General features: G+C 45.4%; 1 protein-coding gene across 1 annotated transcript in view; it reads left to right on the forward strand.

The window, feature by feature from the left end:
* The window catches only part of LOC136657039 (sucrase-isomaltase, intestinal-like), a 70375-nt gene that overhangs the window by 26379 nt on the left and 25639 nt on the right, over nucleotides 1-18357 (forward strand). The window contains exons 6-9 of the mRNA XM_066633632.1: nucleotides 328-424; nucleotides 2563-2675; nucleotides 14324-14449; nucleotides 15744-15875. Of these exons, the coding sequence (XP_066489729.1) occupies nucleotides 328-424; nucleotides 2563-2675; nucleotides 14324-14449; nucleotides 15744-15875 (468 nt within the window). The remainder of the gene's footprint in view (nucleotides 1-327; nucleotides 425-2562; nucleotides 2676-14323; nucleotides 14450-15743; nucleotides 15876-18357) is intronic.

An 18357-nucleotide genomic window follows, 5' to 3' on the forward strand; every position in this document is an offset into this window, starting at 1 on the left:
CATTATCCAGAGTCTCAGGATCAGGAGTGGAAAGGAGAGACTGAAGCATGGTTGAATCCTCCCAGCCCTGCATCCTAGCTAGCAATGGACCTAGAAATTTCTTGCATGACACAGCATGTAGCGGGACTGCAAATTTGTGTAAAATTACAAAGAACAGTCACTTCCATTTCCAGTTTAGATCTACGCGAATTTTTTTAATTGTGGAGGTCTAAGGAACGGAACCCTCGTGAATAATGAGTCTCAACCTGTACATCGGTTTCCTTATTACAGAGCTTAAAAAGAGTAATAAAGGGAGCCACGTAAAAATTTTTTTTTTTAATATTTCAGATGTATGCAAACCTGTATGGAGTCCATCCTTTTTACATGTGCATAGAGAACGACGCAAACGCGCATGGTGTCCTTTTCCTGAATTCCAATGCGCAAGGTAATCAAGGGGTAACAATGCATGATCAACAATTGTCAAGACTGCACATCTTTTAAGTATCATTTTAAAGTAATCTTCCTAATACCACTGCAATTTATTAAGGTATTAATGTCTGCGCTCAGGGTCACCCGAGGGTCGATTGCCAGTCATTGAAGGACCTAGCCCCAGGCCAGTGGCTTCACTAGGGTTTGTGTCACCCGGTGCTGGAGGCCAGCGTGTCATCTCAAGATGGACCGCCTCCTATGCAGTGGGTGGGGCAATGCCCTAGGCAGTGAGCATGGTGATGTACTTTCACCCTAACCTGCTATGGTTTTTTTGCTATAACTTTTGATAGAAAAGAGATATTTCAGCACAGTTTATTTCATTGCATTCTGCATGAAATTACGCATTGATTGATATATAACATGATGACATTATTCAAAAATACCAGGTTTTTAAAGATTTTGCCAAGTTGTGGTGTCACCCCCCCCCATGTGTATCACCCAGTGCACCCCTGTGCACCCCTAGCAACGCACCTGCCCCAGGCTACAGCCCACCTACAGTCAGCCAGGGATACAGTCACCCAGGAGCCTGGGGCAGTGACATAGTGGCATCATCACGTGATATCATGACATCACTTCTGGGTTCTCCTGGAGGAGGAGGTGCTGGCAGAGACCACATTGCTGTTGCTGCCCAGAATGGCTCCAAAGACACGTAGGAAGGGCCAATTACTTGGTGCACTGTGGCACCTGCAGTGTTTCCTACGCCACCCCCTGTAGCTACACTACTGTGTAGGATAATTGCTGAATCCCATAGCTTTCTCATTTACTTCAGTGGCAGAGAGGATCTCCATGACAGCATTCATTTCTCGAAGTGAGTAATAGGTCCTGCTGTTGGAATGAATGGGAAAGCCTGTGCATCGAGGAGCTTCACATGCACAGTGAAGCTCACTTGGAGTTTGTATTAAAATGTTTGTAGGCATTATAACCATAGATCATATTATATGATGTTATATTTTCACAAATTATTCTAACAGTCCAATCCTATGCACACTTCCCCAGGAGTAAATCTAACTGTGTTCAGTGGGACTTACTCCCAGGAATGTCTGTATAGGATTGCATGAACAAGATAAAGGTAGAATTTCTCCATCATTCCATGCTGAAAAATATTTACAGAATGGTGCAGGGTATATCTAACTTGCATTAGTTAATAGTGCTGGAAAATACTGTTGGTTTTAATTCCAGATTCATTAATCCAGAATAAAGAATATAATCTCAGAAAAACATTCTAGGATTGGACGCGAGTACAGAAAATGAGGCAGATTTGTGTCTTCTAAATAAAAATATCACTTTTCACTGAAATGTCTTTTAATTTTACGGAATAATAGTAAATGCCTGGGTTCCTAAAGTACCAGATTCCCAGAAACAGTAATAGGCTATTCAAAAAGATGTGACTCTTGCTATTGTTCAGTGTGGCAAAATGCAACTCTTTCTTGAAAAGTATGATTAAATGTTAAAAATAGATGCATGTGTTGAAGGGGGAAAAAACATCTTGAAGTAGATAGAAATTTCCTCCAAGGCTGGTACAATTTAAACAAGGCAATTTTGATTTGTCCTGTATTCTGTTGATGGAGAAAAGCTTTGCTTGTTGCCATGGTCACCTTATTGTATTAACCTAGCTCTGGAATTTTTGAGAAAGGGAACCTTTCCTAAAGCTATGAATTACATTTCTTGGGCAGGCAAAGGCGATGGTAGGAAGCATATAGTTTCTAGTCTGATTTATATTTACACATTGCTAAAGTGTCTGGAGCTAGTGAGTCTTCAAAAAAAACAAGAAGTCTCCCAAATTATTGTTGTATATATTCCTTTGCACGAGAATTACTGGTCAGATCCGACAATTTCAGAATCCCTTGCTTTCTATTTTTCACATGCGTTGGGCAACGTGTTTGCCAAGATCCATCTGCAGGAGTGTCAGTGAAATATTCATACTGGTGGTGATAAATATTTTGACGCTGCTTGATGGAATGTGTGGGTAGGGTTATCTTAAGTGCTTGGATGACCTACTTAGCAATTACGTGCAGAAGGGGGAAGAAGTCACTGGGAAGTCTTGGCTCGGAGGTAATTTATGCTGACGACAGCACATCTGTTATCTTCTTTCAGAAGTCACGTTGAGTCCAGAGCCATCACTGACCTTTCGCACCATTGGAGGAATCCTTGATTTCTACGTCTTCCTTGGCCCAACCCCTGAGAATGTAGTCCAGCAATACACAGAGGTTAGTGGAGAAAGCTACTTGGTAAATACTGGAAGCAAGGAAAAACCTTTGCCAGAGAATTTGGTCTTGGGTTTCCACACAGGATTATGGTTGATGACAGTGAAGCTGGGATGACATGGGACAGGGTTGAGCCATTGATTAAAACTGTCCTCTTTGCAAAGTTGGTTGTTCATTTAAAGATCAGACAGTTGTTCATCCTCAAAAGCCAATGGGATTATTTTTTGCATAGACCCCTCTTCAAACGCTATGAATTTTAATATAAAGGCAGATGGAAACTGACTGATAAGCGGTAGAATGTGGCGTCATTGATAAACCACTTGCCGCAGGAATTCAATTTGCTAAAAATGATTGCACACAGTGGTGTAGCTAGAGGGGGTGCAAAGCACTAAGTTTTGCAGAGAGCCCCACCGTGGTGTGCAAGCCCTCCCCTTCAGAGCCGTTCTGGGAGGGGGCGCAAAATGGAGGCCTTCGTCTCCCTGCATTTGCCATTGTTTTGTTCCCACCGCCCAGAATGGCTCGGAGGGGGAGGGGCCACGTGCATGCTGTGGTGAGGCTCCCTGCAAAACTTAGTGCTCTGCACCCCTTCTCACTACGCCGCTGATTACACAAAATGTTGGTGTCGCTGAATATGTGAATGCTTGTCAGTCTAGCTCCCAGGGACCAAGAAGTAACAATAGAATATTGAAATGATTTATTCATTCCTTCTTTTACCAAAGGTTTATGACCTCTGTTAACTGAATTTGTTTATTCGGTTGTTCCTCCTGCTCACTCCCTTCTCCCCAAGACGTTGTGTTTTTTCAGCACATCGCAACAACAGCTTCTCCAGGTGCACAGAAAGCCTTTTCAGTATATTTATCCGAGTTGGAGCTTTGATTGCAGTAGTTCCACTGATGCCACCTGTGAATCCTTACATTCCTGAGCAGAGTGCCGAATTCCGAGAACCTATGATGACTATTATTGTGCATTCTGCCTTTGCCTCTTTGTCTAAGCCCTCTGACTTGGAGGACGTGCTATTCGGAGAGGCATTGCTAGCAAAATGATTGGCAGGACTGTTCATAACAACCACCGTTAATTCTCAGGTGAACGTCTCTGAAACTTTATTGTTGTTACCGAGTCTGTTTCTGCAGCCAGGTTTCTTTCTCTTGGCCCGGTTTTTTTCTGTCTTTGGCTTTACATACGAGATGAAACAAATAATCTTGCGACAGACCCACAACATGTCACTGTCATGCCCTGGCTATGGCCAAGACAGGCCACAGAGCAACACTCACACACATCAGATCAAAGGCACAGTCAAGGGTAGGCTAGGGTTAAAGATGGGCAAGTCAGTTCAACAGCAAGGGCCAAGCAGAAAGAGGAGGTCAAGTTGACTACTCCAGTGAGTTACTTGGGGTTACTTAGGTTGGCAGACTTGGAACACATTTTGTAAGGGTGAATAGGGTAGAGGTCAAGTAGCCACATCCAGTCTGGACCAACTGCATCCATCTTGGCAATGCCCCCTAGCAGGCACTTTTTCTTCAAGAGATTTGATTGCAAAGTAAGGCTTGCTTAAGGTTTATGACAGTGGTTTCCAAACTTACCTGGGTCATGTTGCTCCCGCAGCATCTTCTTCCTGACTGAGTCGGCTTCTGCCAACTTGGATCTTGTAAAATCTCATGAGATCCAAGATTGTTGCACCCAAATCTCTCATGAGATCTGGTGAGATCCAAAATGGCAGTGCCCAAGTCTTGCGAGAGTCTTGTGAGATTTGGGCACCACCATCTTGGATCTCACAAGGGGAATAGGAATCAGCCTTCTCAGCTGATTCCTTGTGATGCACACTTTGGGAACATGGGTGCTTGCATGTTCTGGCATCTCTTCCCAATCAGTTTCCCCACTTCCCTAATTTCTCCAAACCACCCCCTGTTAAAGTTAAAGCAGCCCCTGTGCTGTTAAAGTCAGTTTAAGAGGGAAATGCAATTCAATAAACTGACAAGGAAGTGAGGGGAGAGGACAAGATGTGAGTAAACTGCAAGTATGCTTGCCTTGAATTGCATAAGGGCAGTTTCAGGCTGAAGGTATTGTCCAAACCAATCTTACAATGGTGGTAAGGGGGGAAAAAATGTACAAAGGATCCAATAAAAATGTAGGCACTGAGAATGACTGAGGTTGAAATCCTGTGTGCATGTAACTGAAAGTAAATGTCATTGACACCAGTAGGGCTTACTGATAGAATTCCAGTCAAGAAGGCTGATTCCTATATGCAGGTTCATCACATGAGAACAAACACATCAAATGGTGTCTTGCCTTTCATGTGTGAATGAGCAGACACAGGCAGAACACCTCAACACCTCAAGCCAATATTTTTCTGTGGCACCAGGACACATATGCAGCAGACCTCCCCACTAAAATCTGCCTTTCATCCCTTTGTTCCTCTTTTCTACCTAGGAAATGACAGGAGTATTTGCCTGGGGTTCCAGGAGCTAGAAAAACCATTTTATTTTAAAATACTGGCAATTAACAACCTTTCAGTATGACTGTCTTGTGGCACCTACTACAAGTTTGTGGTAGTAGAAGCTTCCTTGTACTACAGTCAGATCCCCCACTTCATGTAGGGTTATCCTCAGTTGGAAGATATGCATATACATGAAAACAGATACAAGGTGGGGAGATGTACTCACAAAGTAAGGTCCATGGGCATGAAATTGAAAGTGATGTCATTGCAATTCAAGACATAACTATGCAGAACTCACAGTTACCCTGCACATGCCTGATCTCGTCTGATCTCGGAAGCTAAGCAGAGTCAGGCCTGGTTAGTACTTGGATGGGAGACCGCCTGGGAATACCGCATGCTGTGGGCTTATACCATAGTCTTTCAAGACTGAAGGTTGCCAACGAAGGCATTCCAATTGCTTGCTGCTTCTGATCTCTGTTCAGGCCAAGTCTGCCAATGGCACTTGTGAACTGTTCTCCAAGTGACAACCATTGAGCTTGTTCTATTGACACCACCAGATCTCATCTCCTCCTGCTTTTCTCTCAGAGATTTCTTCTCATACCCCAGCTATGGGCACACTCTGTTCTAAAGGCACGATTGAGCTCATTTCCCCACCCTCTCATCCTCCTTCTTGGGGCTACTTTTCACATTCAGAAACCAGGCACGTTCTCCTACGCCGCCGTCTCTGAAAAGACCTACAAATAGTGGATGAAAAATGTGCCTGCACGAAATCACTTTGATGGCAGATCTGTGAACGTGAGGAATTCAGGAGCTGGCCTTCAAGACAAAACTCTTTTCTCTGAGCAAGCTAGACATGTTCTCCCTCTCGCATGACCTGTGCTTATTTTTATATATCAGAGAGGCTTGCAAGAATGCACACTCCATTTGAAAGGCAGTTGGTGCAGGTTGGTGGTTTACGCTACTCTCCTAATCCTAATCAAGCAGCAGCAAACCTTTCAGAAGCCTTTTCCCCCACCCCCCGATGTCTGAAATTATCATTTTCCTCGCTCAGTCGGGAAGCAGTGACTGAAAATAGTAAGTTAGGTCTTGCTCTCAGCTGGTAACCACCAGCGGCTTAAATTCTACCCTTGTTTCTGTGGAAATATAGGGTGGAGCTGTAAAAATAGCCTAAGCACTACCTAGTATTTCCTGAATGAATACCTGAGAAGCTGACCGTAACAGATATCGCCCCACATTCTCTGTTTTGGCACTGCTCACGGAGATGGGACATCTGAGGTTGAGATTCTATTCTCGGAACATGATTAAGTGGGTGGATGCTGATGGAGGATTTTAAACACAGGAGATGTGACTCTAGTAGGAAATCATGTCTTTTGATCAAATCGTGTATGGCCTTTAACCAACCACATTAGCAAAATTTTGTCTCAGTTGCTCCTTAGCCTCCATCCCCACAAGTTCCAATTAGGGAGTTAAGCCGGCAATCCGCTACACCCTGACCCGGGAGTAAGTCCCATTGAACTCAATGGGGTTTACTTCTCAGTACACATCCTGAGGATTGTGTTATAAGTAAGGGAATAGCTATTCCTGTCTGGGGTAAATAGAGTTGTCTTACTTGGGTCACAATACCCCCGCACTCTCTTCTTCTCGGCTTAGCTGGGTGCTGCAACCTTGGCTCTCACAAAATTTCATGAGATCCAAGATGGTGGTGGGTGCCCAAATCTCATGAGATTTCATAAGATCTAAGATGGTGGCACCCAAATCTTGTGAAACTTGGGTGTTACCATCTTGGATCTCACAATATTTTGTGAAATCTAAGACAGGGGTGCCTGGGAAACAGGTAGGAGAGGCCACCGGGGGCATCCCACAGTGTCTTGTGCGTGTGTCGTGTCTCCCTTTGGAAACCCCTGTGATAGGCTTAAGTCTTCACAGGGGCAAATGCAACAAAATGAGCTCATGTTCACTTTTTCCCCCTGAGATCATATGCCAGGTACCCTTAAGAATCATTGTTAGCCAACCATGTTTAACAGCCTCCAAAGGGGCAGCCATATGTGGCAGCAAAAACAACAAAGACCCTTGTGGCACCTTAAAAATGTACACGTCTCTTATAACATGCATGCCTATGGACTGCATGAAGTGGACTAGTCTGTGAACACTGATGGTACTGTCAGTATGTATTGTTCAAGAGGCTTCGTTGTGAGCCAAAGCAGGGAAAGAGGAATTCTTTCTCCATCAATGCAGCTTTGAGACACTGTGAGCAGATTAACTGTTCAGGAAGGGCACACGGAATAGTCCCTGTGGGACTGCGCATCCTTAAAATACAAGTTGGGATAATTTGCGTGTTGGAAAACAGCTTCACGTCAAAATCAACTTCTGTACAGAAAAACTCATGTTGAATGTACAATATTCATCCCCAATATGTGAGCTTTCTGTGAGGCCACTTTCAGGTGGCTGAGCCTTCATAAGCCACAGGTGGGCATGTATGCATGTCTGTCTAATTTGCTTAAGCATCTCATTGCACTTTGTTTTAGTCCCAGATGGTGTTTTTAAGGCACAATGCTAGGACGACTGCTATGTTCTCGCCTTCTTTTTGTCCTTGTTAAGAAAAATACAGAGGATATTCAGGTTTTCAACCGTTCTTCTTCAACCGAGCTACTTCTCGTCTCCCTGTCTCATCTCATGAAGCATGTTCTCCGAATTATACTAATTTTTGTCAGATAGATAACATTCCCCCTAGGTATTCAGCTGAGAAACTTCCTCAGGGTTAACACCTCCCTCTTCACTTAACTATGAATAAGTACAGAAGACACTGTTAGCAGGAGGAATTCAAACACAACGTTCCTCCTCCCCATTGACCATTTTTTCCCCCAGTTAACAGACTCTCTTTATTTCTTCCAGTTTTTTCCAAATGTTTTTCTTCACTCTCTCTTTCACCAAAAATAAGTGTGTGTGTGTGTGTGTGTGTGTGTGTGTGTGTGTGTGTGTGTAGAGGAGTAACTAGGGTGGAGCCTGAGGGGTATCTACCCCGGGCAGTACACTAAACAGGGCACAAAGCCACCAGTGCTTCCTCTTCTGGGAAGAACCCAGAAGTGACTGCCTTCCACTGCTTATGGTTCTCCCAGAAGATGGGCACTAGCTGTGATGGCTATGCACCCCTGTTCCTTCTTGGCTTCTTTTAAAGGGGACACCCCTTCAAAGGGAAACCTTCACAGGAGAAGGAACAGGGGGTGCAAAACCACCAGCTCCTCTTCCTCTGGGCAGAACCCAGAAGTAATCATCATGTTACATAGAGTTCAGGTTCTCTCTCTCTCTCTCTCTCTCTCTCTCTCTCTCTCTCTCTCTCTCTCTCTGTCTGTCTGTGTGTGTGTGTGTGTGTGTGTGTGTGTGTGTGTGTGTGTGTGTGTGTGGTATTGCAAAGCATTATCTCAATCAAAAGCTTTGCACGGAGGGTACATTCTGTTCAAACAAACTCTATACTGATAACATCAAATCAAACATAAATTCCAGATCTACAGAATTATAGATTCTGCTTCAGTGGATCCATCTGGAGTATAGGTGCCATATGTCATTTGCTTTATTGGGATGCTTCAGGGGGATCCATTAGAGAGACCATCTAAGACCTAATTAGATGAAGGAACATTTGTTTTCCCAGCTGCTCCAGTTTTTAATCCCTCTTTTGGACCATTCTGTTGCTTGACGTTCACCTTAGATGCTCCGGCCTAATGAACCTGGAGAAGGGATTGTTTGGAAAAGTTCAGCCCACCTCGCCAGCAAAGTTTGCTTGTCCTTTCTCAAGCCTAAATGCAATTTCCTCAGGGGGGTTCTAGCCAAAGACAGCTTCGCCTTAGGTTACATTGGATGTTTACAAGTGCCAGGAAACAGTTACATAACTGAAATCTATAACACGGAGACGTGGGGGTTGCAGTGGTTGGAAAATGCAAATAGGACAAATTGGGATGCTCCTCAAAGCAAGAGAATGGGAAGGAAAAGAATAGAGAGTCAGAACTTTCCGCTTGTGCATTAACATCACCTCTTTAGACTTTTTATGCTTGAACGGCAAGTGGGAGAATTAATATTCTTGTCTGATTTGGATGCCAGGGTGATGGTGCAAATATCTGCCTTGCAAGTGCAAGAAAATGTTTCCTGCAGGAAGATGGGTCTAAATTTGCCCTCCCTCTTCCCAGTGACACCACCTTTTGAAGACCTCATCCAAAGAAGCATGAAATTAGTTCTGTGAGCCCAAATGAGCTTGAGACGGGTTGATAGTTTGTGATATGACATGGAGATTAGATTTAAAGGGGGGAAAAAGATGATACTAGAATTGTGCAAATTTCTTGTACGAGAAAGGGCTGGCAGATTCGTAAGGCTGTCTGTGATGGGGGGTTCATACAGTGTGGTGATCGGTTTCTACCTCCTTCCTCACTTCTCTATTGTCTCTCTTCTTCAGGAGCTATCTTGATTTGAGCCCAGCTTGGCTCTGAACCCAAAGTAGGAAAGAGGCACTGAACCCTTGCATAGACAGAAAATGTCATTTCCACATCACACCAGAAAAGATTTCTCTATTAAGGCATAGCTGGGGCTTACTTTGGTAGGATCTGTGGGACATTGCTGGCCAGTGGTGATGGCCATGTTCTCTAGTGTTCTCAAACTCATCCAATACTTGGGAGCAAATGAGATAATATTAATAATAATACAGGTATTTATATACCGCCTTTCTTGGTCGTCGGATTTCTCCTCAGACTTTATTCAAGGTGGTTTACATAGGCAGGCTATTTAAATCCCCGTAGGGATTTTTACAATTGAAAGAAGGTTCTATCTTTCAAGAACCACAACATTTCAGATGTTTCTTTCTGATCTGGTTTCACATTCTGGCCTCCATCCTCCCATGCTCAGAGCAGATGGAATAACTCAGCTCAGCTTGTCAGCTGCTTCAAGGTCGCACGGTGCCGGTGGCCTCGAACTGGTGACCTGCGGATGTTATCTTCAGGCAAACAGAGGCTCTACCCTCTAGACCAGACCTCCTGCCCATGTAATCCTGGGGGCTGGTACATCACTGGAGACTGCATGCTCTCATGAACATGCATGCTCATATTTAGCTGTGCATACTTAGCTTTTAAAAAGGCACGGTGCACCTTTTCTTGCTGGGCAGTGCCCTATTCTGCCTCTGGTTGGAAAAGAAGAGAACATAGTGTACCATCCAGTTGCAAGAAGTTCCACCTGCTTCCTTGCTGTGAGCAATCTATACATGGTCGAGTAGCGCTCCACAGACCAGTGGGTGAGTGCCACCTTGTAAAGTCACTGGGTTGTTTTCAATACAGACCTTTGAGACATCGGTTACAGCTCAATCTGAGGCATGCCTACTCAGAAGTAAGCTCCATTGGAGTTCATTGGGACTTACTTCCAGGGAAGTATGCATAGAATTGCATTCTAAGTGTGGCAGAAAAGAGGGGCTGCTTGTTTGTGTACATGCAGGACTCCTTTAAGCTGGAGCTTTCTAGTCAATCTCCTTCCCAATGTTCTTGTAATCACTTCTTCCTACTCCATGCCAAATCCTCTTTCAAAGACTGTGTCGTTCTGGTTGGCCACTTGTTGCTTGTACCATCTGTCAGCGTTACGGTATCTGGCTCCACTTGTGTCGGCTTCCACAGGGCAATGTCACAAAATTAAAGAGCCTTGGTATTTGCCAGCCAATGGAGGCCTGCAACCTTCGGTTTGTCCCCACGGGTGGCAAGACGCCATGTGCGATGCTTTCAAGGTGTGCACACTGGCGCTCTTGTCATTTAGTGATTTGCAAAGGCTTAGCGATACCGAACCAAGTGCCTGCGCGATGAGTAGTCAGTTGCAATTAACGGCGTTCCGGAGGGGAGCCTGACCTGAGGAGGTGTCTGCAAATAATTAAAATGCAGAGAGCCCTGAATGAGCAACAACCTTTTGATGAGGTACTTTAGCAGACGGTGGCATTAAAAATAGCATAATTCTGGCTGCAAAGTTCAGAATGTTGTATTGATTTAATTACAGGTTTGCATTTTTGCAACTTGGAGTAATTGGCAATGAATCTAAAGGAACCAGGGACCAGACTGAGCTGGTATGTGGAAGTAAAGCTCAGCCAGAGTGATTTTGCTGGTCAGGAAGGATGTCTAAAGCAGTGGTATCCAACCTTTAGGAGCCCGTGGACCATTCGGACCGAAACTGAAATAATCATGGACCACATGCAACCCCTCCACCACACCCCTACCTTCCTGCACACAAAAAATACAATTAAATTTGGAAGTCCACAGGGGAGTGCCTGACGAGATGCTGGAAGCACTGGTTACGACTGCAGGTGGTCTATTCTCTGCCCTCACTCATGATGTGGGGAAGTGTCTCCTGAGTGAGAGCTCCACCATAGACTACTAAAGAGGGTGGAGAATGGACTGCCCACAGCCACAGCCAACACTTCAGTGCTGGTTATGGGTGGTCCATTTTCCACCCTCTCTGTGGTGGAGGGGTGTTCCCTCAATGAGATGCTCGAAGTGATTGAGGGCACAATCCAAACCTGCACTGGAGCAGGCAAGCCAGGAAGCTTGCGCCGCATCCAATGCAGGTTCGTTGGCTGCAGCGGCTCAGCCAGGGGCATGGGGAAGCTCTTCCCCTTACCCCTGGGTAAGGGCTGCTGGCCCTAATGGGTCTCCTCGGACCTGCGCCACCTCTGGAGGTAGCACAAGTCCGAGGAGAGCAGAGCGGCTTGAAGCTGTTCTCCGTGGGGTTGGGATCTGGCATAACAGCCGGGTCCCAGCCCCGCCCTTGGCTCCCCATGCGCCCACCCCTGGGGCCGCCCATTGCCTGCCCTCCCCCGCCCAGAAACGCCCCCTCCCGCCTCCTCCCCGCCCCATGCCTATCTTTGCTGCTTGTGTCGGCGCGGGCACGCCATCACAAGTGGTGGTGAGGAAACCGCCGCTGAGGCTTATGTGCGCCGAAGTGGCTTCCTCCCACGGAGGCGCAAACGTGCTTTATGGCAAGTTTGCGACCCTCCTATGCCGGCCCAAGGGATTTGGGCCAGCATAAGGCACAGTTAGGATTGTGCCTTGAAGGTGATAATCTTTTTCCCCCCCTGTTTTCTCACAAATCGCTTCTCGGAATCTCGTGTACCACCCCAAATACAACAGTGGTTGTATATTTCATATGCAGTGGTGCCTCGCAAGATGAAATTAATTCGTTCCGCAAGTCGTTTCGTATTGCGAAAATTTTGTCTTGCGAAGCGCGGTTTCCCGTAGGAATGCACTGAAATTTAATTAATGCGTTCCTATGGGCAAAAAAAGTCAGAACAAAGTCAAATTTGGTTTACAAAGTGTTTATTAAGTGCTCTTTAAAGGCATACATACTGTACAGAGGATTTCAAAAATTTCAAGCACAAAAGTTCAACTTTTTAATTTTAAAAATTCGTCTTGCAAAGCACGGCATAGAAAAATTCGTCTTGCGAGTCACCAGAAAAAATAGCAAAAACGCTTTCGTCTTGCGAGTTTTTCGGTGTGTGAGGCATTCGTTTTGCGAGGCACCACTGTATATGGAAAAGTGGTTTGCATACAATAAAACAACAACAACAAAAATCCATTTTCTGGCTGCACCTGCTAGTAGTTTTAAAGTGATCTCAGTGTTGATGGAAATACTTTTTGCAATGCTTTGTGCTGTTACACAACTTCTTCACCAGGCCTTCTAAGCAAATTGTGTTAGGGCTCGACTAAACATCAGAGCACACCCAATGAATATAGATCTCCAGAACCATTTTTAAAAGAAAGTTAACAGTTATTCAGAAGTAAATTCTATTATGCTCAGTGGATTCTACTCCAAGGTAAGTTAGCAGAAGGCAGCAGACCAAATGTTCGTTTTTAGATTCTGACTACAAGCGGTCGTGTTCCATGTCACGAAATCAACAGTCTTATACTAAAAATACGACAGCAGTCCATTCTCCACGGAATGGGAAAACCGACTTCATGCTTTCTGACATGAAGTCAGCGGTTTCCAAACTGAACTGTGGCTCCCTGGGGAGCTGTGGAAACCAGCCAGGGGAGTCACGGAATCCCTCGTGAAAACCCTGCCTTCCTATACAATGTATAGGATTGTGGCCCTAATGGAGAGCAGCGGCCAATAGCCCGGTAGGTCAAGGGGCTGCACGTTTGTCAACCACTGCCTGGAGTGATAGACTTTTCCACAGATCTAAGTTCAAAGAACCGCTCTACAAAAAACCAGAATTATAATTATGTGGAGTTGATGTTATCTACGAGTAAGTTTCATCTTAACAGAATAAGGGTGCAGTCCTAACCCCTTATGGCAGTGCTTTCCAGCACTGGCATAGCGGTGCCAATGGGGCATGTGTTGCATCCTGGACTTGGGTGTTACTCGCAGAGGCCTCCTCAAACTAAGGGAATGTTTGTTCCCTTACCTCGGAGCTGCATTGCAGTGCTGGAAAGCACTGACATAAGGGGTTAGGATTGTAAGAACATAAGAACATAAGAACAGCCCCACTGGATCAGGCCATAGGCCCATCTAGTCCAGCTTCCTGTATCTCACAGCGGCCCACCAAATGCCCCAGGGAGCACAAAAGATAACAAGAGACCTGCAAGGCTTCCTGGGAATTGTAGTTAAGAACATAAGAACAGCCCCACTGGCTCAGGCCATAGGCCCATCTAGTCCAGCTTCCTGTATCTCACAGCGGCCCACCAAATGCCCAGGGAGCACACCAGATAACAAGAGACCTGCAAGGCATTCTGGGAATTGTAGTTAAGAACATAAGAACAGCCCCACTGGATCAGGCCACAGGCCCATCTTGTCCAGCTTCCTGTATCTCACAGTGGCCCACCAAATGCCCCAGGGAGCACACCAGATAACAAGAGACCTGCAAGGCATTCTGGGAATTGTAGTTAAGAACATAAGAACAGCCCCACTGGATCAGGCCAAAGGCCCATCTTGTCCAGCTTCCTGTATCTCACAGCGGCCCACCAAATGCCCCAGGGAGCACACCAGATAACAAGAGACCTCATCCTGGTGCCCTCCCTTGCATCTGGCCTTCTGACATAGCCCATTTCTAAAATCAAGAGGTTGCGCATACACATCATGGCTTGTACCCTGTATTGTGTCCTAAATGACTTGCTTTGGTACTTCGGAAGGCTCTCTCCACTCCATCTCTTGGAATTCTCGAAGATTTCTTTTTTTAAAATACTGGATTTGTTTGTTTTGTTGGTTTCAGGCCATTGGACGCCCACATTTTCCTCCCTATTGGTCTCTGGGATACCAGTTGTCACGTTGGGGATACCCCAACATTGATGTGGTCAAACAAACCGTCACACGCATGGAGGAGTATGGCATCCCACAGGTAACTGTGTACTTTGCAACAGATATTTGAATTTGTTTTCTGAAGGCAGCATGAGTAATTAAAAAAAAAAAAAGAGCATAATTCATAGAACAGAATTCATAGTAGTAGATTGTAATCCTATCCGCACATCTGGGTGTACATCCCATTGACTATAATGGGACTTACTTCTGAGAAGGCATGCATAGGACAGGCATGTTAATATTATACAAGTACTACTAGCATTAATGTAAAATATTAATGTATGCTAATGTGATGTCAGTTGTATATTTAATCAGATGTAAGGTTATTATGGCTTTCACAATTTAATTACATTAAGGCTGAATTCATGTGCATATTAACCTTGGAGTAAGGCCCTCTGAGCTGAGTAGACATGAGTAGGTTTGCACTGTAAGCCCATAGTAGTTATTTTTAAAAAAATCTGCAAATGATGCTTGTCCAATCATATGTTAAAAAAATATTTCGCACAAGTATTGAGGACAGGGGATGTTTAGTTTGGAGAAGGAATGACTAAGAGGCAGGGATGTGCAGTGGCTGGGGAGGCAGAGCGCATGGGTTGTGAGTCCTTGGGCACCTAACACAATGGCGGCACTTTTCAAAGGACTCTGGTGGGGAGGCTCTGGTTCACCAGCCTCCCCACCCACCACTCATCCCTGCTAAGAGATGACAGGATGTTTACAGATATTTGAGGGGCCATCATAAGATGGAGCAGATTTGTTCTCAGTTGCACCAGAGGACAGTACCAGGACAAATGGGTTTAAATTACAGCAAAGGTCAATTTGGATTAAATATTAAGATCTTCCTGATGGTATGAACTGTTTGGCAGTGGAACAGTCATCGTTGGAGGTCTCTAAGCAGTTTCCGGGTAGCCATCTATTGGAGATGTTGTAGGTGTAGACAGCCTACATTGGTGGGGGTTGGATCGGATGATCTTCTAGGTCCCTTCTAACTCTGTGATTCCATATAGCGCTGTCCAATGTATGATTAGTTTGGTGTAGACCGGGGATGGCCAACCTTTCAAGTCTGGTGCTCCTGGACCTTTAACAATTGTGTAGAATTTCAGAACAGATAAGCTGCACCTGCTGAAATTCCCACCTCTAAACAATTGTTAAAGGTCCAGGAACCCTAAAGTTGAAAGGTTGGCCACCCCTGGTGTGGACTGTATGTGTGTTGGTTGTGTTCATTTTTATGCCACTCTTTGTATTGCCATTTGAACAAGTAATATAGTAAATCTCAGCAGTTATGCTTCATTGCATTAAAAATATTACCACTATCATATTGTTATTGCAATTGCCAGGATGTCCAGTACGGAGACATTGATTACATGAACCATCACCTGGACTTCACTTACGACAAAGAAAATTATGCAGGGCTGCCAGAATACATTCAGGACCTGAAGAAACAAGGATTGCATTATGTTATTATTCTGGTAAACTATGCTACTAATATCCATCCCATTTACATTTATTATATATGGGACTTGCCATGAATTTGGAAGTGGACCAAAGATTCTCCACTGTATTTTATGACAGCTTCCTTTCTGTGGGGAAAAAAGTGGACTTTCCTTTTCCACGGCTCGAGATCCATGAATTTGACTCAATGCGGATCCAACCTAATGTTTGGAGGACCTCACAGTACCCCCTGGACGCAACTAGAAGTGCCTTCCAGATGTGCCTGGGGGGGGTCTTCTGAGGTTCAGCGAGGCCGCTTGTGGCCTCCTCATCTCAGGAGGCCTCCTAAAGGCTTCTGAGAGGCACTTCCAGTTTGCCGGCAGGAACCCCCATGGATTTGATTATCCATGGAAATTGGTATCTGAACAGAGTGGTGGTGGTCCTGGAATGGATCTCCTGCAGATACTGAGGGCTCACTGAATAGTATGCCTCTGATACGTTCTCTTCAATGTTCCTATTGTATTTTTCTTTGTGACCCCAAAATACTGCTCATTCCCTCCATATGTGTGCATGTACTCTCTCTGAAAACATCTTTTGGGAGGGGCTGTTTAGATCGGACTACTGACATGGTTCCCATCCATGCTGGTCCCAGGTGACTATTTACCTGTTCCTAACCTGATTGGGGCGGTGGAGCAATCAGGTGAAACATGTAGTAGACGTGCACAAGAGATCATTACCAGCCCAGCCTTATATTTTAGCTGTTAAGAATGAGCCCTTCGCATACCAAATGCAGAGCTGGAGCAAGGAAGCATTAAGAATGCTTAATATACACCGTAGACTACTGAGGCCAGGTAAGCTAATTGTAAGAATTCTGATTTACAACTGAAGGGTATGTTTTGCTTTCTCCCAAGAGTGAGGCTGAGTGCTGATGAAAACATAATAAACAAATTGGTCTTTACTTTTAGGGAAAGGAGGGGCAGCATAATCTGTGGATGGATGAAAATGAGCACCACTGCCTGCATTCACTTCTTGGGAAAGGGCTGCTAGCGCGCCTGTATGGCATGCTAGCAAAGATTGCCATGCCTGCCCCCTATCAGCCGGCAGCAGGGCTTGCTGCCAGCTGATTGGCTGGCTCGCCTGAGGGGGCGGGACAACTGGCTCAATCTAGTGAGCAGGTCTACTTTGGTTTTCTAGAGGCCCATACATGCAGAAGAGTGCATGAAAATTACAAGCGCGTACACACACATTATGCTGTCAATGTGTGGATTAAGCTTAGTGCATCTAACCAGTGTTTCTCAAACTGTGGTCACAACTCACTTGGTGGGTTGCAGCCCGAGGCCACAAGTTGAGCCCACTCACCTGCCCTTGCTTCCATCTGGCTCCAAATTGGAACCGAACAGACACAACTGGAGGCCACTTCCGGGTTACGACCCACCTCCAGAAGCCATTCCCGCATCATGCCGGGCCTGGGACGGTTTCCAGAGACCTCCATGGGCTTTGGAACGCCTCCGGAAGTGACTTCTGCATTACTTTTGGTCTTGCAAATGCAACTACCGATTGCGTCAGAGGCCCATTTCGGGTTGGGCAGCACCAGAGGCCAAATGCCTCTGTTTTGTTCTCACTGCCCAGAATGACTCGGGAGGGGAGGGGAGGGGCCTCTTGCTTGATGCATTCAGGTGCCTGCAAAACTTAGTGCTTTGCACCCCTTCTAGCTGTGCCACTGGTGAGATACAAGCATAGAAAGGGCTCTTGAAGCCCTCGGTGAGAGTTCTTGGTGAGAGGTTTTCCTTCTTTGTTTGGGGTGGGGAGCCTAGCTTCACCTGCTTAGACCACCACCACTGCTGCAGTATGTGGGCTGTGTGCAGCAGCTGTGCAAAGCAGTGAGCCCCCTCTCCCCCAGCAAGGACCATGCAGAATTGGGTCCGGCACCTCCTAAGGCTGTTCCTGCAGGTGGAGTGGCTTGGTTGTGTGAAAAAAATGAATGTAGGGCACTGACATCAGGCTCTTTTGGCTGTGCCAGCCACCCCTTTGCTTCTTGGAAGTGTTTTGCTTGGCATGTCAGAACTTACTCATCATCGCTGTTGCCTTCCTCGAACAATGGCCCCTCTTTGCCTGTGACTTCTTCTGAGTCAGAGCAAGTGCATTGTTTGGATACAAAGAGAGATGTTCTAAAACTAACAATGCTTATCAAGTAGAATGATAAACGAATATTACGACAGAGGAGCCTTAACAAGGAAGGTTGTCTCCTGTTCACTGTCATGCTAAAAAGAGATTTAATTGCAAAAGTCACTGTCCATCCAACACATTCGGATCAAGTGGTCTCCTTGTGGCCTGCCAAGAAATACCAAGCCCTCTTCACTGCAGAAGAAGAACTAGGCCAAATGTCCTTCAAGATCATCCTCTAGGCCATTTTTCTGGAGTCTTGTGTCAATCTCTAACACCTCCTTCATCCCCAGAAGACTAAGAAGGAACAAAAATGTGAAAAAATACAGTCAAGTAATTGATTTGGGAAGCAAAATT

Source organism: Tiliqua scincoides, chromosome 7, assembly GCF_035046505.1.
Source record: "Tiliqua scincoides isolate rTilSci1 chromosome 7, rTilSci1.hap2, whole genome shotgun sequence".
NCBI classification, from domain to species: Eukaryota; Metazoa; Chordata; class Lepidosauria; order Squamata; family Scincidae; genus Tiliqua; species Tiliqua scincoides.